Below are 22,218 nucleotides of genomic sequence, written 5' to 3' on the forward strand. Positions count from 1 at the left end.
GAAAATGTTTCAACAATTACAATTCTGCTCCATGTGTAGATTATGTACTCCATTCTGCAACGTATGCCAATCTCAGCCTTAGCATCACCTATCCACAAATTTTGAATACAAAATCTTAAGTAGGTTTAAAAACAGGTGAAGCAGCATCTGTGGAAAGAGAAACAAAGTTAATGCTTCAGGTTGAAGACTCTTTATCAGAATTGGGGGGGAAACACGCTAGTTTTGGAGGTGGGAGAAAGATGGATAAATCAAAGGGAATAACTCTGATAGGATTGGATTAAGATTGCCGTAGTGATAAATTGTGCAATTAAGCTATTTGGTTGATAGATTAATGAAGGACTTTTGCTGTTGCCTTTGAACCAGTTGGTATGGACTTACTGCTGTTTGTGCTGATATGATGCCATGAAGACCAGTGCTTCTTTCCAGCCCCAGACTGGTTGAGTTTGTCCTCCAGGTTCATTTACAATTTCTTATATTGAAAGTTGGCAGCCATGGGTGGGCATGTGGGTAAATCAAGATAAAACTAAGTGAAAGTTTTTCTAAATTATTTCTGTGATGCCGGAATGTGGAATGGAATGCTCTGCAGTGTGTATATACAGTAATTTATAATATAACTTCTTAATACACTAATGAATGACAAGACAATTTTGTGCCATGTTCAGCCCCCTTCTTGCCCACCTCCCCAATATTTAGTAAATATAGTCCTTTGTTCACAAAGGATAACACTTAAAATCATGTTCCTTATTTTCATACCTATCAGTGATCTATCCGTTACTTATCCATGATCATTTTTTTTAAATCTCCACCGAACAAACTTTGCACTTGGACTCTGTCCTCCATTTCTTTATGTCACTTTTGGCACTGAGCTTAATCCTTCTTCCAACTTTTCCACTTCCTCCTTCTTCCTTCTCTTTAAAAGCCTTCTCAAGCCTCCTAATTGCTAAAGTTTTGGCTCAGACTCCAACGCGCTTTTATGGTTCTTTTTCAGCTGGCAAGTGTATGATGCACTGTGGTGCTATTTGTACTGACACAATTCTATTGAAGACCAGAATTTAAGCTCCAGTGCTGCTCAAGTACGTCCTCCAGGTTGAGCTACAATTTCTTATACTGTAAGTCAGTGGCCATTGGGTAGCATGGCTTGTGTACACTTGGTCAGGCAAAGAGATACAATATGTCTGGCATAATTGTAATATATTTATTTTATTCTTTAATTGTGTGAACAGGTGCTACTTTGGTTAATGGTGTTACATAATATAACGTTTATTTTACTTCAGAGGCAATCTACTTCAGAAAAACAACACTTGACAGCTTCCATTTGCTTCTTTTGAATCTGAAACGTACTTTCACATACCTTCGGATATATTTGTTGTCATTGGATAACTGGCGTTCCCAATTGCTGTACGTAATTGATCTTCATCCCCCATCTCTGATCCAGGACTCTGGACATCACCAGCTTCCTGCTGATAGCTGAAGCTAAAAATGTGGGAGATTCTGAAATTTACACAGCAGAGCATCTGACAAAGTTGCATTCTCACATCCCTTTGCCAGTAGGAATAAATCAGCGGATTCATCAGAGAATTGCACAGACCAAGCAGCCATAGATAGTCTTCAATTAATGTATATAGTTGGCATTTAATGCAACAGGCTTGGACGGTACTTGCAATGGAGAATGGAGCCCAGGTAACCATAAAACATCCAACAAGAATCCCTATGGTCCTCACTGCCTTTACGTCTCGGATGTGGCAGCGTGATGGGGTGGCTGAGTTGATGGAAGAGCTGATCCGTTCGCTCTCCAGGATTTGCCGTGTGTGTGAATATGCTATTTTCAGGATTACACTGTAGAAGTAGACAAAGGTTAATGAAGCAGGAACAAAGCAAGCACAAAATACAACTATAACATAGTTAGGATTGATAACTGAGAACAGGTTGCAGATATTGTTATATTTATCGGGCTTTAGTTGCTGAATCATTACTGGAAGAAATCCAATTAAAAGCGCGATGCTCCAGAGTCCTGCAATGATCAAAGCCACCATTTTGTCTGTCATTAGTTGGCAGTACCGTAAAGGTACCTTTATGGCTAGAAAACGGTCAAAAGCCACCGAGACCATCGTCAAGATAGAGGCAGCAGACGGTGAGATTACAAGTGAAATCCGCAATATGCACAAAGTCCTGGTGGTAATAAAGCTCTGTCTGCTGAGCACTATGACCGCTGTTCCAAAGCAGGTGAATCCCACGAGTATGTCTGCAACTGCCAGATTCAAGATAAAATACAAGCTGGCAGATCTGTTCTTCGAAATCATCAGGGCCAGCACCGCTATCGCCAGAGCATTGGAAGCGATGATAAGCAGAGAAAGCACTGTTACAATGCCACCAAACCAATTAACATCCATAGTTCAACAAAAAGAGAATGCAGATTCAGCAGAAGAAATTGGACTACTTGCTAACACATCTTGTATCCTTAAAGCAGATGGAACCACAAAGCAGCTGAAGCAACTGAAAAACCCGTGTTTGTGAGGACCAGCCTGTTGCGTGCATAGCAGTACAGCCAAAGTAAAATGGACTGTATGAGGTAGCTTTCAAATGAGTCGGTGAGCATATTTTCCCTGATTGATCAACAGCAATAATAGTATCATAATGAACAACACTGTGGTTGATGTGCAACAGTCTGGCTTAATTCACCCCCATCTCTCATATGTTGCTAACCAACAGAACAGTACATGCGATAAGATTCATTTTATAATGGCACATGGTATACAATCAGGGATTTTCACTGTTATCTTCAGCAGTTTATTGCCTAATTGTCCAGATCATGAACATTGGATTTCTGCTTTAACCCATTCATTACTGGCTGCAGAAAATTGGTACTGGCTATGATTGGAGTTTCATAAAAAGACACATGTTTATCTTTCTAGGGCTGTAAACATAATCTCAGATCCATCCTTTTGTACAGTGTATCTTTATTTAAAATTGTCTTTGTTTTTAAATGTAGTCACCTCCAACATGAGTGAAACATCATAAACCTGTATTGTGAAATCTGGGTGAGAGGCCGTGTGGATCAGTGTGGATGACTCAATGTTGAATGTTGTAGAAGATGCGATAAGACTAAGAAGAATATTTAAATGGCACTGGGATGGGTTTTAAACGACTGCTTATTGTAAGATTGGGAGATGTAGAATTTGGTGCACTCTGAAAGGCTGCTGGAGATATTTGGAGCTAATAAGGAAGAAAATACATTTTGGCAGGCTCTTTATATGTTAATGTTAGACTGTGACAAGGCACACTAAAGTTGCTCAACTTACCGACTGCACCAAATGAGTCTACGTGGGCTGGACCTATCATCTCAGTTGACATCCAAACTAAGCAGATAGTTAAAATGATATTTAAAGAATTTAAAGATAACCTGAAGATTCAAATGAATTGAATCACGCTGGCTATCACTGCTTTACTCTTTCAGTCCAGACACAGGCCCTCCACCAGAACCATCCACTGTCCATTTTCTAGAGAGAAGGTATGGGTGATGTTTCGGGTTGAGACCCTTCTTCAGATTACACAAAATATTTCCTTAGTTGTATTGGATATGGAATTAGAAACATAGAAACATAGAAATTAGGTGCAGGAGTAGGCCATTCGGCCCTTCGAGCCTGCACCGCCATTCAATATGATCATGGCTGATCATCCAACTCAGTATCCCGTACCTGCCTTCTCGCCATACCCTCTGATCCCCTTAGCCACAAGGGCCACATCTAACTCCCTCTTAAATATAGCCAATGAACTGGCCTCGACTACCCTCTGTGGCAGAGAGTTCCAGAGATTCACCACTCTCTGTGTGAAAAAAGTTCTTCTCATCTCGGTTTTAAAGGATTTCCCCCTTATCCTTAAGCTGTGACCCCTTGTCCTGGACTTCCCCAACATCGGGAGCAATCTTCCTGCATCTAGCCTGTCCAACCCCTTAAGAATTTTGTAAGTTTCTATAAGATCCCCTCTCAATCTTCTAAATTCTAGAGAGTATAAACCAAGTCTATCCAGTCTTTCTTCATAAGACAGTCCTGACATCCCAGGAATCAGTCTGGTGAACCTTCTCTGCACTCCCTCTATGGCAATAATGTCCTTCCTCAGATTTGGAGACCAAAACTGTACGCAATACTCCAGGTGTGGTCTCACCAAGACCCTGTACAACTGCAGTAGAACCTCCCTGCTCCTATACTCAAATCCTTTTGCTATGAAAGCTAACATACCATTCGCTTTCTTCACTGCCTGCTGCACCTGCATGCCCACTTTCAATGACTGGTGTACCATGACACCCAGGTCTCGCTGCATCTCCCCTTTTCCTAGTCGGCCACCATTTAGATAATAGTCTGCTTTCCTGTTTTTGCCACCAAAATGGATAACCTCACATTTATCCACATTATACTGCATCTGCCAAACATTAATTAATAAATTAATAAATTAATAAATATACATTAAATCTTGAGTATTAACACAAAGGTTGAATATATAAAATCAGTGGTGTACACCTGGGCATGAATGAGGATCCCCTGAAAATAATCTTTAGTTTGGAAAATACGTTATTTTAAAAAAAAACAAGGTTTATTTAGGTTTCAAAGCACCAATCAAAATTTACCATCACACTCTTCGATCACCTTAAATTAAGAAAAATTACATAAAGTGGGAATAGAGACCAAGTCAGACGACATATATGGTGATCAGTAGTTTATTGGAAGTAGCATTTCCATTTGATTGAAAGAAGAAGCGTTCAAAATTTGATATTGAAATTTACACAAATTATTTTGATGAGGGATCAAACTAATATAACAAGTTTACTGATGATATGAAGCTATGTGGCAATATGAGCTATGAGAAGGGATGCAGAGAGACTTTCCATTCCCATACTGACCTCTCTGTTCTGGGCCTCGCTTTCCAAGCTGGGCCTCCTCCATTGCCAGTGTGGGACAAAGAAATATAAAAACATAGAAAATACTAGACTAAGTGGGACCCGTTGTGTCCCAGCATCACATGGGAGGGCTGGTCCCCCAATGCAATATTCCACCTCTTCACCAATTCCAATATTGGTGGCCAGTGGTGGGGGGGGGGGGTGGGGTGTGGGGGGGGGGGGGCTTTCTGGAGCACTAGTATGGGTGTTGTGGGTTGAAGGGACTGGTTTCCAGAGAGCTAGTATGGACATTATGGGCCGAATGGATTCTTGGGCTGGCGGCTTAGTCACTCAAGCCTGTTGTGCTGCAGCCCACTCACTCACGGCTGGTGGGCTGGGAGTTGACTCGCGGCTATTCCTTGAAATTCCATTTCAAGCAGGGTGCAAGGCCACTAAATTCAAGTGCAGTTTCGTACCATTTCAAGCAGGGTGCAAGGCCACTAAAGACAGCGAGTCGTGACCTCCATCTTGCAGAAACTGAGCCACGCCCACAGTTCTGGGATTTAGTCCCTCCCCTTCCACCAGAAGGGGCGTGGCCTTCATGGCGTGATTGACAGGAGAGAGAATCTCAACATTTTTTAAACACTAATAACTCTTTTATTTTTCATCGATGGGAAAAATCCTCTTGTCCTGCACAGCGGAGGGGGACTCTGAGTAAGATGGCCAAAAATCACAGCCGTAAGTGGCAGTGTATTTTCTAAAATCAATATACAGTACAACAGGAAGTGGTCAAGATCAGACTTTTAGTAATATAGAGGTGCAGGAGGAGGTCATTCGGCCCTTTTGTGATCATGGCTGATCGTCTCCAATCAGTAAACCGTGCCTGCCTTCTCCCCATATCCCTTGATTCCACCAGCCCCTAGAGCTCTATCTAACTCTCTCTTAAATCCATCCAGTGATATGGCCTCCACTGCCCTCTTTTGCAGGGAATTCCACAATTTCATAACTCTCTGGGTGAAAAAGTTTTTTCTCATCTCAGTTCTAAATGGCCTCCCCTTTGTTCTAAGACTGTGGCCCCTGGTTCTGGACTTGCCCAACATTGGGAACATTTTTACTGTATCTAGCCTGTCCAGTCCTTTTATAATTTTATATGTTACTATTAGATCCCCCCACCCCTCATCCTTCTAAACTCCAGTGAATACAAGCCTAGTATTTTCAATCTTTCCTCATATGACAGTCCCGCCATCCCAGGGATCAATTTCGTGAACCTACGCTGCACTGCCTCAATCACAAGGATGTCCTTCCTCAAATTAGGGGACCAAAACTGTACACAATACTCCAGATGTGATCTTACCAGAGCCCTACACAACTGCAGAAGAACCTCTTTACTCCTATACTGAAATCCTTTTGTTATTGAGGCCAACATTCCATTAGCTTTCTTCACTACCTGCTGTACCTGCATGCCAACTTTCAGTGACCGGTGTACAAGGGCACCCAGGTCTCGCTGTACCTCCCCCTTACCTAACCTAACCCCATTGAGATAATAATCTGCCCCATTGTCTCTGTACTGTACACTGACAATGACAATTAAAATTGAATCTGAATCTGATAGCCTCACATTTATCTATATTATACTGCATCTGCCACACATCTGCCCACTCACTCAACCTGACCAGGTCACCCTGCAACCTCCTAACATCCTCTTCACAGTTCACGCTGCCACCCAGCTTTGTGTCATCTGCAAACTTGCTAGTGTTGCTGCTAATTCCATCTTCCAAATCATTCATATATATGGTAAACAGTTGCGGCCCCAACACCGAGCCTTGCGGCACTCCACTCGCCACTGCCTGCCATTCTGAAAAGGACCCGTTCTCTCCTACTCTTTGCTTCCTGTATGCCAACCAACTTTCTATCCATGTCAACACCCTACCGCCAATACCATGTGCTTTAATTTTTGTCATCAGTCTCTCGTGCGGGACCTTATCAAAGGCTTTCTGAAAGTCTAGATACACTACATCCACTGGCTCCCCATCATCCATTTTACTTGTCACATCCTCAAAAAATTCCAGATGATTAGTCAAGCATGATTTTCCTTTCATAAATCCATGCTGGCTTTTACTGCTATCCAAAAGCCCCATTATTACCTCTTTAATAATTGACTCCCGCATCTTTCCCACCACCGAAGTCAGGCTAATGTCTGTAATTCCCCATTTTCTCTCTCGCTCCTTTCTTGAAAAGTGGGATAACATTAGCTATCCTCCAATCCACAGGAACTGATCCTGAATCTATTGAATATTGGAAAATGATCACCAATGCATCCACTATTTCTAGAGCCACCTCCCTGAGGGCCCTGGGATGCAGATCATCAGGCCCACGGGATTTATCATCCTTCAGTTCCATTAGCCTACCCAATACAATTTCTTGCCTAATGAAAATTTCTTCCAGTTCCTCTACCCCCTTAGATCCTCTGTCCTCCAGTACTTCTGGGAGATTGTTTGTGTCTTCCTTAGTGAAGGCAGATCCGAAGTACCTGTTCAACTCTTCTGCCTTTTCCTTGTTCCCCATAGTGGTTTCTGCCTTCAAGGGACCCACATTTGACTTTGCTATTCTTTTTCCCTTAACATATTTAAAGAAGGTTTTATTGTCCTTCTTTATATTCCTGGCCAACTTCCCCTCGTACTTCATCTTTTCAGCCCTTATTGCCCGTTTTGTTTTCCTTCTGTTGTCCTATAAAAGTTTCCCAATCCTCTGGCTTCTGGCTACTCTTTGGAGTGTTATACATCTTTTCTTTTAATTTTATTCTATCCCTAACTTCTCTTGTCAGCCACGGTTGCCTCCTACTCCCATTAGAATCTTCCTTCCTTTTGGAATGAAATGATCCTGCGTCTTCCGGATAAAGCCCAGAAATTCCTGCCATTGCTGTTCCACTGTCATTCCTGCTAGGATCCCTTTCCAGTCTACCTTGGCCAGCTCCTCTCTCATGCCTTCATAGTCCCCTTTGTTCAACTGCATCACTGACACTTCCGATTTAACCATCTCCTTCTCAAATTGCAGATTAAAACTAATCATATTATGATCACTACCTCTTAGCGGTTCCTTTACCTCATGCAAAATGGGTAAACAGCTCCCCTATTCCGCTTAGGAGCTTGTAACCCAACGGTTTGAACATTGAGTTCTCCAATTCTCCAATCTTTAACAACTTTAATCTGCCTATCAAAACCCCCCTCGCCCATGTCCTCCAATTACTTGAAATGCTTTGTCCTGCCTCTACTCTTCCACCTTTTTTTCCCCACAGCCCCCTAACAATCAGTCTGAAGAAGGGTCCCAACCTTCTGAAGAAGGGTGAAACATCACCTATCCATGTTCTCCTGAGACGCTGCTTGACCCGCTGAGTTACTCCAGCACTTTGTGCCCTTTTGCATTTGTGAGAAACATTTGTGGGGTTTGAACAGATTAAGTGGATAGTCAAAGATGTGGCACGTAGAATAAAATGCAGAAAATGTAATGCCATCTTAGTAGAAAAAAATTAAAAGAATAATGTTAAGAACTTTGAAAGTCCTACACAAATCACCGAAGGTTAACATTCAGGTTCAGCAAGCAATTAGAAAGATAAACACCGTGTGTTAGACTTTATTGTAGGAATATTTTAGTGCAAGAGATGTCTCGTTCTAATTGTATAATGCCCAGGTAAGATTGCGTCAGGAATATTATGTTCGTCTGGACCCCATCCAAGAGAAGGATATACTCACCACCAGGGGAGTGCAGAGCAGATTAACCAGATTGATTATTGGGATAGGGACAGATGTTGGAATCTTGAACTAAAACCAAACTACTGGAGGAACTCAATGGGTCAGGCAGCATCTAAGGAAGGAAATGGATAGACAACGTTTTGTGCTGAGTCAAGAGTGCTTAATTGTTAAGGGCCTGTCCCACTGTACGAGGTAATTCAAGAGTTCTCCTGAGTTTTCCCCTGATTCGAACTCGGAGAATGTCCGTAGGAGTTCGTGGATGTCTCGTAGCGGCTCGTGCGAGTAACGGTAGGTACTTGTGAAATCCGGTAAACTCGTGACATTTTTTCAACACTGTGAAAAATGTCCACGAGTAAAAAAATACTCGTGATGAAAAAATTGTTACTTTTTACTCATACGAGCCGCTACGAGACATTCACCAACTCCTACGGGCATTCTCCGAGTTCGAATCAGGGGAAAACTCGGGAGAACTCTTGAATTACCTCGTACAGTGGGACAGGCCCTTTATGTGTATCGAAAATGAAACAATGGAATTCTTACTTGCAACAGCATAACTGGTCTGTAAACACAGTACTCGTAGATAACATAATAAACAAAGTACAGTTTGATTATTTATAAAATAATAATATGAAGCAAAACAACAACCCAAAGTCTCAAGTACAATCAAGAGAGTTTGTAGTTCATAGAAACAAGGAACTGTAGATCCTGGTTTGCAAAACAAAGGCACAAATTGTTGGAGTAATCAGCGAGTCAGACGGCATCTCTGGAAAGCATAGAGAGATGACTTGTTGAATCGGGGCCCTTCTTCAGACTAGCATCCCGATTATTGCAGTTTGTGGTTTAGTCGAGATCTTTCTTTACACTATTGAAGGGTCCTGATGCAAAATGTCATCTGTCCATTTCTTTACCTAGATGCTGCCTGACCCACTGAGTTGCTCCATCAGTTTGATTACTGGGATGGCAGGTTGTTGTCTAAGGGAGAAGAAACAGACTGCACCCACTAAGGTTTAGAAGAATGAGAGGTAAATTCATTGGAAAATACAAAATCCTTCAGTAACTTGACAATGTTGATGTTTGTTCTGGCCAGGATGTCTAAAACTAGGATTCACAGTCACTAAACAAGAAATTGGCTATTTCGTCAATCAGACTGTAGTGAATCTTTGCAATGTGCTACTTGATTGCTGTGGAAGTTCAATCATGGAATATGTTTCCAGAGATCAATAGATTTTTAGACATTAAGAGAATTAAGTAAGGGGTATGGATTTATGCAGGAAAGTGACGTATAAATAAAAACCTGTTATTGAATGGCAGAGCGGGCATGACATATGAACTCTGATGACTAGTTTTTTCCTATACTCACACAGCCACCCACTGCAAAATGAAAGAAGGATGGACATGAAATTTCAATGGGTTCTATATTTGTGGATGTCAGAGATTGAGATGACAGTGCAAAGAAGGGTTTTGGATGGTAAGATAGTAATTATAAAAGTTCAGTAGCATTAGGCAGAGAATTTTGATGCATTGTTGTGTCCTTCAGTTGTGTTCAAAAAGTGGCAAGGACAAATACAGCATGTGCAGCAAATATATTTTCCCATCCATTTACATCATGCATCATGAGGGTATTCCACATTCATTTCCTCATTCTTCTCATTACTTTGTTTGCGTTTGTTTCTTGCATTCCCTCAAGAATGAGTGGAATTGTGTTTGAAATCAGGAAATGTCCTCCGTTTTTACCCGGCAGATCTTTTACCGTAGATACTTTACCAGATCATAAAGCAGTGATGTACGGTCTGCAATATGCACAACATACCCTGGTGGCAACAAATATGTAAAGATGTGCTGTACCTCTGTCACAAAATGACTATGTGATAGAGTTTCAAGCAGAATGCCATTGTGGATGCAGCATATCCAAACACAGGCAAACATTGGATTTGCATGCCAAGTGCAGTGACTTTCTGGTAATAGTTTGAAAAGATAAGATACAGATCCCTTGATGGGGAAATGGCTCTGAGGAAACGGACAGAATTTGCAAAAAGTGTTCTGCAATCATTGCAATATATTATTATTAAGCAGTGATGCAATAAGTGAGGTCATTGAGTGTTAATACCCATCACTTGGAGAGAAAAGATTTGGGCAATATTTTATACTAAGCACAGCGGCGTAGCGGTAGAGCTAATGCCTTACAGTGCTAGAGACTCGGGTTCGATCCCGACTACGGGTGCTTGTCTGTACGGGGTTTGTACATTCTTCCTGTGACCTGCATGATTTTTTTCCTGAGATCTTCGGTTTCCTCCCTCACTCCAAAGACATGCAGGTTGGTGGGTTAATAGGCTTGGTATAAATTTAAATTGTTCCTAGAGTGTGTAGGATAGTGTTGGTGTGTGGGAATTGCTGGTCGCTGTGGACTCGGTGGGCCGAAGGGCCTGTTTCCGCGCTGTATCTCTAAAACTGAAAACTGAAAACGAAAAAAACACAAACTGTGTGAAAATAATTGTGAGCTACTTTGTTTATTTGATTTGTTCAGCCAGTGACCTCAAATCCTTGGTAAGTAAATGCAGGATTTAACAAAACTGTAGGAGCAATCCACTAAATCATATTTGCAAATATTGTCATGGAGAGAGGCAGCTTGCAGCTCTAATGAATTGATCCTGGATATAAATTGCTCCTGACTAATATGCTTCAAAATGAAAATCACCCTGCAGGGATTATGTGGCATTGACTGCCTAACTTTATAGTCATAAAGCCATACAACGTGGAAACAGGCCCTTTGAGCCCAACTTGCTCATGGCGACCAATATACCCCATTCACGCTAATCCCACTTGCCTGCGTTTAGCCCATATACCTCTAAACCATTCCTATCCATGTACCTATCCAAATGTATTTTAAATGTTATTATAATACCTTCTTCAATTACCTCCTCTGACAGCTCGTTTCGTATAACCACCACCTGTGTGAAAAGGTTGTTCCTCGGGTTCCTATTAAATCTTTCCCCTCTCACTTTAACCCTGTGTCCGCTGTTTCTTGATTCCCCTTCTCTGGGCAAAATACTCTGTGCATTCACCTTATCTATTCCCCATGATCTAATATTCCTGCGCTCCCAGAAATAAAGTCCTAGCCTGTCCAACCTCTCCCTGTAGCTCAGGCCCTCCAGTTCTAGCAACATTCTTATAAATCTTCTCTGCACTCTTTCCATCTTAATAACATCCTTCATTGAGCAGGGTGGCCAAAACGGAACATAACACTCCAAATGTGGCCTCACCAACCTATACTAACAGAGTCATGGAGCTGTGCAGCATGGAAATGGGTCTTTTGACCCAAGGTGACCAAGTTGGCAGACTGGACTAGTCCTATTTGCCTGCATTTGTTGCATAACACTCAAAATCAGTGGCTCCCAAACTTTTCCATCTGCAACTGAAAATTGATCAAACATTTGGACATGCAGTCCATATTTTAAGATTGCGTGATAAATTAATTGCTAACTGTCAAAATGATTAGAGCTTTCAAAACATTTTATTTTGGCTAATCAGAAAATTAAAGCATTAAATAAAAACCAAATTGGATTATTGAAAACAAACTTAAAGCATGAAATAAAAGACTCACATTGAATATTGTGATGACATTGAATGCTCTTACTGGTCTACCCACCTGCCCCTTGCATGTAGAATCTTGTGCAACAGACAATTATGGGCTACAGCCAGAGGTCGGGAACCAGTGCTCTAAATATTTCCAAACTATAGATCGGTACAAATGTCTTTTCAAAGCCATAATTGTATGCGTTTTCCTAGCTTTCTCTGGCTGCTCATTCCAGATATGGATTATCTTCTGAGTGGAAAAAGTTGCCCTTGAGGTTTGTCGTAAATCTCCCCCCTCTCTTTTTAGGATTATGCCTAGTTTTATAATCTTCCACCCAGGGAAAAAAACGGAGCATTCACTATGACCGGCTACGCAGTCATGAGTATAGAGTGAGTACAGCAGGGGGCTGAGCACGCAGCCTTGAGGTGCTTCTGTGCTGATTGTTATCGAGTCTGACACATTTCCACCAATACGAACAGACTGTGGTCTGTGAATGAGGAAGTCGAGGATCCAATTGCAGAGGGATGCGCAGAGACCCAGTTCTGCGAGTTTGGTAACCAGCTTGGACGGGGTGATTGTATTAAACAATTGATTGTATTGTATTGAAGAAAACAGGCACATTAACATCTGCCATAGTGTAACGAGAAAAGGTGAATTGAGAACATTTTGCACTGTACAACTGTTGCTTGCAAGATGACAATAAAGGTTGATTTGATTTGATTTGAGATGGTTAAAGTGTCGATGAGGAAAAGTGACCATTGAATTAATCAATAGACAATGGACAACATACAATAGGTGCAGTAGATACAACATACAGTAGGCCCTTCGAGCCAGCACCGCCATTCAATGTGATCATGGCTGATCATCCCCAATCAGTACCCGTTCCTGCCTTCTCCCCATATCCCCTGACTCCGCTATCTTTAAGAGCCCCATCTAGCTCTCGTGAAAGTATCCAGAGAACCAGACTCTGTGCATTTACCCCGTCTATCTCCCTTCCAAATAATCCAGGCCAGGTTTTAATGCGTTTAGTTCAGGCTGTGAACTGGAACGGACCATCTGTTCCTGTTTTACAAAGTCTTCGCAATTTTACCCCACGGACAGCCTGTTCTCATCCTCGATTCCATCGCCGACACTCCAACTGAGAAGCGGTTTTCAGAACATTTCCATGTGGGACATATAATGATGATTGAAACACCATTAAAGCTCTTTTGGGTCCTATTGATTTTGCAATTCCAGCAGTGGCAATCAGTATATTAGCAATATAATTACATTAAATGTACTACCTGTATATTAATAAGGGGCTGCAGGCATCCAATGCAGTGGATGAGAATGCAGTTGCAGTATCCAATCCCCTTCTCCATTAGAATAACTTGACAAACTGGTGACTTGTTTTATCCCTAATGGGGAGACCTCAGGCATAGCATTAGGGGTACAACTCCTTCCCCTTCCGTCCAACCAGCCGACCAGCGTGTTTAATCATGTTTAAGAAGGAACTGCAGATGCTGGAAATTCAAAGGTAGACAAAAATGCTGGGGACACTCAGCGGGTGAGGCAGCATCTATGGAGCGAAGGAAATAGGCGACGTTTCGGGTCGAGACCCTTCTTCAGACGAAGGGTCTCAACCCGAAACATCGCCTATTTCCTTCTCTCCATAGTTGCTGCCTCATCCGCTGAGTTTCTCCATCATTTTTGTCTACCATTGACTTAATCATGATTCAGTTCCACTTCAGCTGGGGTCCGTGTGATTTAAGATGTATAAGCAGATAATTGGTGTCAATTGGCAACAACAGATTGGGCAACAAACTGAAAACATATGACAGATGAGGAATGAATGTGCAGGAGTACAGGAGACCTATAGAAACATAGAAACATAGAAATTAGGTGCAGGAGTAGGCCATTCGGCCCTTCGAGCCTGCACCGCCATTCAATATGATCATGGCTGATCATCCAACTCAGTATCCCGTACCTGCCTTCTCTCCACACCCTCTGATCCCCTTAGCCACAAGGGCCACATCTAACTCCCTCTTAAATATAGCCAATGAACTGGCCTCGACTACCCTCTGTGGGAGGGAGTTCCAGAGATTCACCACTCTCTGTGTGAAAAAAGTTCTTCTCATCTCGGTTTTAAAGGATTTCCCCCTTATCCTTAAGCTGTGACCCCTCGTCCTGGACTTCCTAAAAAAAGGGAGCAATCTTCCTGCATCTAGCCTGTCCAACCCCTTAAGAATTTTGTAAGTTTCTATAAGATCCCCTCTCAATCTCCTAAATTCTAGAGAGTATAAACCAAGTCTATCCAGTCTTTCTTCATAAGACAGTCCTGACATCCCAGGAATCAGTCTGGTGAACCTTCTCTGCACTCCCTCTATGGCAATAATGTCCTTCCTCAGATTTGGAGACCAAAACTGTACGCAATACTCCAGGTGTGGTCTCACCAAGACCCTGTACAACTGCAGTAGAACCTCCCTGCTCCTATACTCAAATCCTTTTGCTATGAAAGCTAACATACCATTCGCTTTCTTCACTGCCTGCTGCACCTGCATGCCCACTTTCAATGACTGGTGTACCATGACACCCAGGTCTCGCTGCATCTCCCCTTTTCCTAGTCGGCCACCATTTAGACCATTTAGATGGCCTCCTCCTGCACCTATACCTACTGAAACCAGGTACACCTTCTTGGGAGCTGTCGGGGCGCATGGCACGTCAAATTTTAGTGGCAGCCTGGGCTGTGACTTCATCCCTAGTGTTGAAGCTCAACAGGGAAGAATGACATTGGGCAGAGCCATAGTGGTGGTCGACTCGATGGTCAGAGGTGCGGACAGGAGATTCTGCGGAAACAGGTGAGACTCCAGGATGGTGTGCTGCCTCCCTAGTGCCAAGGGTCCAGGATGTCTCGGAGCGGCTACACGGCATCCTCGAGAGGGAGGGGGAACTGCCAGAGGTTGTTGTACATGTTGGCACAAACAATATAGGTAGGAAGAGGAAGGAGGTTCTACAACACGAGTTTAGGGAATTAGGCAAAAGACTGAAAAGCAGGAACTCCAGGGTAGTGATCTCAGGAATGCAAGGGGTACCAACATCCTGACGGGCAGGTTTGCTAATGCTGCACGGGGTGGGGGGGTTAAACTAGGTTATAGAAACATATAAAATTATAAAAGGACTGGGCAAGTCGGTGCAGGAACATTTCCCCTATGTTGGGGGAGTCCAGAACCAGAGGCCACAGTCTAAGAATAAAGGGGAGGCCATTTATAACTGAGATGAGAAAAACCTTTATCACCCTGAGAGTTGTGAATTTGTGGAATTCTCTGCTGCAGAAGGCAGTGGAGGCCAATTCACCTGCGGAATCAAGGGGTATGGGGAGAAGGCAGGCACGGGTTACGGATTGTGGATGATCAGCCATGATCACAATGAATGGCGGTGCTGGCTTAAAGGGCCGAATGGCCTCCTCCTGCACCTAGTTTCTATGTTTCCATCGTGGGGCACTGTAGGACCATAAATTTGCTGGAGTTATGTTGTAGCAAATGAGGGACTATGGCCTGGAAATTTGTTTACATAGTTAATTTTTTCAACATCAAAGGTCTGATTAGTGCACAATTTGTAATTATATCTTTGTGCCTTGTCGACAAATCAAACTGAATCCTATGATTATGTGGAAATATGCAAAATGTGGAACACACTTATCAGTCCTTGTGCAATGCTGATAAGAAGCCTGTTCTATGGAACAGTGCCGAGTGTGTGGACCCAACACACAGTGTTCCTGCATCCTGTAAATTCTAGATCTTTAATTACAGTCTGATTCTTCATTATGTAGGATCAATCTTCTTCTGTGACAGGCTTCCCAGTTTTTCCTCACCATGATAACGTGGTTGAACCTGGAAGTAGTTTTGTGGTGGTGCGAGTGGGAATGGATCTGAAGACCATTTTGTTCCACCAGGACTGGAAAGAGGCAAACCTGTTTGAGTGACACATACCCTAAGTATACTAATTAGCAATCCTGGGTTCCTGGACAAACGCCTCCTTTTCATGGAAATTTCTAGCCTTCCATTGGGTTGTGTATAGATGTGCTGCTTTAAATGGCGAGCGAACACCGATGACTGGTTCTAGTGTAACTTCACACAATGGTGGAAAGTTGTAAACTAAGCACCGAGAGTTTTCTACCACATTGACATTGTTCTGGATAATCCCTTTCAATGACAATTGACCAAATGCAATTGCTACAAGCCACAAGTTCAACATGATTACTTTGAACACAATGCTACTGATGCAGGTTCCGTAAGCACAGTTTTGAGACGGTTGTGACAAGATAAATCAGAGGAATATTATCGATCTGGCACCACCACCACGAGTGCTTCACGAAAGGATGTCGCTGAGGCAGTGGCTGTTGTCAGCTTTTCTCAGTGCCCTCAATTCCATTGCTTCTCTTTTCTGCTTCCAACATAGCCGTTCTGGTGGTGTCTTGGGTGGTGGTGCTCGGTAAGTAAACTCAAGTTATTTTATGGTCAAATATTGGCTAGGACTATGGGACCACTTTGTTTTGATGAAATAGTGAATTTTAATGGCTAAATTTCTGGCAGCAAGAAATTCCATTCATAAGCAGCTTAAGATGGAGTATGTTCAAAGTATTTGACAGCAGTTTGACAGAGGCTTCGAGGACCTCTGCAACAGATATACTTTGGGAGAAGTTTAAAGGTATGAATTCCATCTCGATAGTCACAAAAATGTGTTGAATATATGTCGATGAAAACTTCAAATGTCTGCCCAGTTTTCTATTGTACTTTCCCTTTCTACTGCAGACCAGGCTATTATCCTGAGATATAATAATCATAATGTCTGCCACTTTTTCTTCCAAGGATTGTCCTTAACAATCTTGGTGGACTCACGAGTTTTCCGTACAGTTCAGCCTGTTGGTGTGTGTTAAGGGCCATTCCCATTGCGGCGACCTAATTCACGAGTTTAGAAGAGTTTACCCTTGACTCGTACTCGCAGCATGGTCAACACATGGTACTAGGAGGTCTTTGTAACTCTCCTTCATGCTTAAGAGTAGTCCCCGCATACTCGAGGCCTCAGCTAGGTCATGGCTTTTTTTTCAACATGCTGAAAAATGCCCCGTGAGTAAAAAAAGGTCGCCATGGAAAAAATCAATATTTTTTTACTCGTAGGTTAGTCGAAGTAGGTCATAGTAGGTCGTAATGCTATTGTAGGTAATCGAAGGTAGTTGAAGGTAAAGCTCGTTGAGAAAAAAAGGTAAGTAAACCGACCGGTAATGTTAAATGCCCGCTAAACTTTATTAAATGTTGTCTGGCTTCTTAAAAGTGTCACCACTCCTTCTCTCCTCTTCTCTCTCCTTCTCTCCCCCACTCCCCCCCCCCCCCCCCCCCTCTCCGCACTCTCTAAAGGACTTACCGTAACTGTGCCAACTGTCTTTTACCTTCCTGTTCATCGCGGGTGTGAATTTCAGACAGCTCTCCCCCGCTTTCCCTAGCCCCCGCCTTTGCGATGTGTGTTTGTGTGTGTGTGTGCAGACGGTCGATCCGGCTCGCGGTTTTTTAAGCGATTGCCCTCAAGCTTGAAGGTCGAAGACAGTCGCTGAAAAGTGGCGTTAGGCCCTTTACATCTGTGCTGTGGACTGTGTTTAACAGCTAGTATGGGGTGGAGCTGTTCTTAAAAGGTCGCTGATAAATGAATCAGCAGGTGCAGACTTGTGCTTATGTACTAAAAGTAAAGTTCATTCAAGGATTTGAGATGGTAAAATATATTCAATAATCATATGGGAAAAATCTCCTGCGTTCATTTTGGCTAAGGATTTATAGAAATTACATGAATAGTTGATTATGATTGTCACTTAATAACAGATTTACCTTGTGTCCTTCCTGATCTGTTAATCCAAGAGAGTAGTGCCAAGCCCTTGCATGCCACTTCCTGGAAATGCCAGGAAGGATTACCTGTGTAGATCTGCTTTGAGTGGGATATCCAGCAACCAACCCATTTGTTTTGTAACGCTGCATGTCTGTTACTGCTTCAACCTATCTGTGGCTGAAATCCTCATCCATGCATTTGTTTGGTCCAGACGCAAGAAACAATACACCCGTTTGGCATTCCATTTCCACTCTTTGTACAGTTTAATTGACCACATTTCTGCTGCCAATATTGTACTTTGTACCAAATCCAGTTCACTATACTTCTGGTAAAATCTTTGACGGATGAAAATGAAGCGTCATGAAAGTTAGTTGGGTCCTAATTCCTGGACCTTACAACCCATGAATAAATACGTTTATTGGCCAAGTATTCACATACAAGGAATTTGCCTTGGTGCTCCGCCCGCAAATGACAATGACATACAGTAACAGTTAGGAATGACACATAAAACATTAATAATAAAACATTATTGATTAAACATGTGAATTAAGTATACTACCAGAGCAAAAGGAGGCTACAGAATTTTGGTTATTGAGTAGAGCTACTACTCGTGGAAGAGAGCTGTTTCTATGTCTGGCTGTGGCAGCTTTGACAGTCCGGGGTCACCTTCCAGAGGGAAGTGATTCAAAGAGTTTGTGGCCAGGGTGAGAGGGGTCAGAGATGATCTTACCCGCTCGCTTCCTGGTCCTTGCAATGTACAGTTCATCAATGGCAGGAAGGTTGCAGCCAATAACCTTCTCAGCTGATCGGATGATTCGCTGCAGCCTCCGGATGTCGTGCTTGGTGGCTGAGCCAAACCAGACCATGATGGAGAAGGTGAGGACAGACTCTATGATGGCCGTATAGAATTGGACCATCATTGGCTGTGGCAGATAGTACCCATAACTCACAACCCATAGTAACAACATCTTCCTGCTTTCAAATCTTCAAAATTCTGGGTCATTTATTACAATGAATAATGGTTGTAGATTTTCACTGGTAACATCACCACCCCAAACAATATGGGACAAGTTCCATGTAAACTAGTAACATGGAGATGGACAAAAGAGAATCGATATCATGCTTTCTATTAAAATTGGGCCCAGTATAAAGCTATTCTGCCAGCATGGAGTCTTCTCTACTGGGTGTGAATAAGATCCTCCTGATCTCTGTAACTTTATAAGATGCTCGACAGAAACCTTGGAGAAATAACACAGGTGTCCCCTTTGTATCTATTTCCATTGTTTCCTGGGGAATTCCTGGGAAATCTAATTCAGGATGAGTTCAAAGGGAAGAGGTAAGGGGCTGAAATTTTTAAAACCCTGACTTTGTTAGAATGTTCTGTTTTGTTTGAAACATGCTTCCAAGATGGCGCCCAATCCAGGCGACTATTTGTGTGCTAGATCTACAATCGCTCCACACAATTAAATCTCTACTTCTACAGCAGACTTTGCTGGCTTTATCTTGCACTAAACGTTATTCCCTTATGTATCTATACACTGTAAGTGGCTCAATTGTAATCATGTATTGTTTTTCTGCTGACTGGGTAGCTTGCAACAAAAGCTTTTCACTGTACCTCGGTACAATAAACTAAACTGATAACTGATTTGTGACTTCCACCAGATTACAAACACTGCTATGAATGTAAGTGAGCTAATTTAACCGACATTGTTTCGAAAAACCACCCATATCACAATGCCATTATAAAAGTTGCAGTGACCTCTGGCTATTTGAACGATTGAGGTTTCTTAACATGAAGGTATCAATTGGAACATTGACATGAATTCACTTTAACAAATCTATAACAATGCAAAGAAAATGATTATGATTCCAGGAAAAATCGTAATGTGGGCTGACTGTTGGCATTGACGAATGTTATTCTATTTTGAAAGCTGTTTATAAGCCAGCAAACCTATTGCTTCTTTATATTTCCTAACAGAAATCCAGGCACTTGGGTTCAGCGGTTGTATGAACGGGCTCTTTGGCTATTTCGAAATATCACATGAACTTCCTGCTTCGCTTGAAGTCACAATGGCAATGAGTCGCGACGTGCTGTCAACGTTTCAGTTCTTCCAAGCGTAGAGATCTCCGCTGACCGATTTGCTGTCATTCCAGCTGCACTCTGCCATCTACGCAGTACCATTTATTACAAAGAAGTTAATGAAAATGACAGTGTTATCTTTTCTTCGAAGCGTTTTGCAATGAAAATAAGTTCTGGGTTGATTAAGGTGCTATTCTGTTACTTTAATCAGTGGACTATAAGATTAATTTCCTGATGAAACTCAATATAGGAGCCACATGCTAAAAGGATACTGTCAGATTTTCTGAATGATTCATGTGATTGACCATAGCAAATGTTTTCCTATTTTTTCAGTTTGTGTGCTCTACCAACCAAACATAACGTGTTCAATTAAAAAATAGTCAACAGTTTAATGACGTAACACTGATCTTAAATACATTTTCCATTGTCATGAATCACTCAATTGGATATCTCCTGTTCAAACAGATCTCTCTATTTGTATCAAGTCTTTATGCACACCACAGTTTCTTCCCCAATCTGTGTGCCTTGATCCAACGTGCCTGCCTCCCCAACTTTTATATCCTTGTACATCTAGAAAATTACAGCTATACAGCTTGAGAAGTTGTGATAAAGATGTTTAGGTGCCAAATATGTCAGCTGCTCTGGGGGTTTATAGTAGCTAGATTGTTTCTTCATTCATGTGGAGAAAAATGTAGACCAGAGCAAAATGTTAACATATTGCTTCAGCCAGAAAACAAGCAGCACTGTTACTGCATGACATTAACATTGAGTATGATTGGTAAGATGCACACTTAACAGACTAACAATTCATTATGACACTGTTCTAACATTTTCCAATTCCTGATGTTTGCAAAGTTAATAAGATCAAAGTACTCCTTGAATTTCAAAAGTAGCTTCTTCACCAGCAAATGAATAGCATAGAAGTAGTAAAAACTGAAACAAAATAATAAAGCCACACTGCTTTGAAGCAATGCTTAAAATGTCGAACTATAAATTATTACAGAACCATGAGAGATTTCTCATATTTGGCTAATGTTTTTTTTCAGTTTCTTCTTTTGATATAAAAGAAAATGGTTGCCCTTGTTTATTGTGACAATATTGCATGGGGTAACTTATGATTAATATCCAGAATCCAGAAATTCCAGAATAAATTGCAGTTTATATGCCTGAATGAGCCTGGAGGTCATCATGGATAATTTCAGGTCTGATAATTTTCCTAAAATCCTTCTTTGTTCCTCACAGCAATGAACACATCATTGATCTTTTGTGAAATTGTATTTCATACCTACTGCAGAGAGAGGTGTGCCCATTGAACCCATAAAATGCATTCATCCTCTACCATTACCAACTTTTTTCCTCAATATGTTTTGCTTTCCTGACGAGAATTACTTTGTCAAAACCCAGCTGGAATTATTCAATGGACTGCTTAGTGCAATTAACAAGTACTCAACATGCTTGGTGATTATTGGACGCTAAAATCCATGTCTTATTCTGTAAAACAACAACATTATAAATTAAGAAACTCTGGTAAAGCTTAGAGAGTTAGAATTTAAACCCAGTTAACTATCTAAAACACAGAGGTAACTTTTCTGTTATTTAATAGCAAAAACAACAAACAAAAAGTTCCTCAATTTATGAAACTGAAGAGGTAACAATTGATCCTGTAATGGAAGTGATGTCCAAATGTGCAGTCGAAGGCAAATTTGAACAGGATGGAAATATAGACATTTATAATCAACCGTGATTATGTTTTTATTTTTTTTTAATTTATTTATTAGAAGTAGACATATTATAAAATGTAGTTACATATTATAGTAAAAAAACTTTTCATATACATCAGTCATACATTATTAAAATTTTCCATTATCAATTACTTCTGCTTCTAGTGTTTTTATTTTTTATAGAAAGAGGGAAAAAGAGAGGGTAGAAAGTTACCAATAAAAAAGAAAGCAAAAAAAAAACACAACAGAAAAACAAGGGAGGTGGAATGGGTTACCTGTAATACATCAATGGAGATAGGTTTGTAGGTTATAAAGTATAGCTTTTCATCTATTCCTGAGTTCAAGTTTCAGCTGGGTCTTCGTGCTGTGCC

General features: G+C 41.6%; 1 protein-coding gene and 1 long non-coding RNA gene across 2 annotated transcripts; one reads left to right on the plus strand and one right to left on the minus strand.

Annotated features, from left to right (window-relative positions):
• Positions 1-1,343: 1,343 nt before the first annotated feature.
• On the minus strand, positions 1,344-2,137 carry gpr119 (G protein-coupled receptor 119). The gene has a single exon (XM_033030906.1). It carries the CDS (start codon positions 2,106-2,108, stop codon positions 1,344-1,346), a length of 765 nt encoding a protein of 254 aa, XP_032886797.1. The 5' UTR covers positions 2,109-2,137.
• Positions 2,138-16,134: 13,997 nt separating this feature from the next.
• LOC116979070 lies at positions 16,135-20,252 on the plus strand. The gene is made up of 2 exons (XR_004413624.1): positions 16,135-16,663; positions 20,025-20,252. It is a non-coding gene; the product is annotated as an uncharacterized LOC116979070 (long non-coding RNA).
• The last annotated feature ends 1,966 nt before the right edge of the window (positions 20,253-22,218 follow it).

This window comes from Amblyraja radiata, chromosome 12 (genome assembly GCF_010909765.2).
Source record: "Amblyraja radiata isolate CabotCenter1 chromosome 12, sAmbRad1.1.pri, whole genome shotgun sequence".
Taxonomy (NCBI): Eukaryota; Metazoa; Chordata; class Chondrichthyes; order Rajiformes; family Rajidae; genus Amblyraja; species Amblyraja radiata.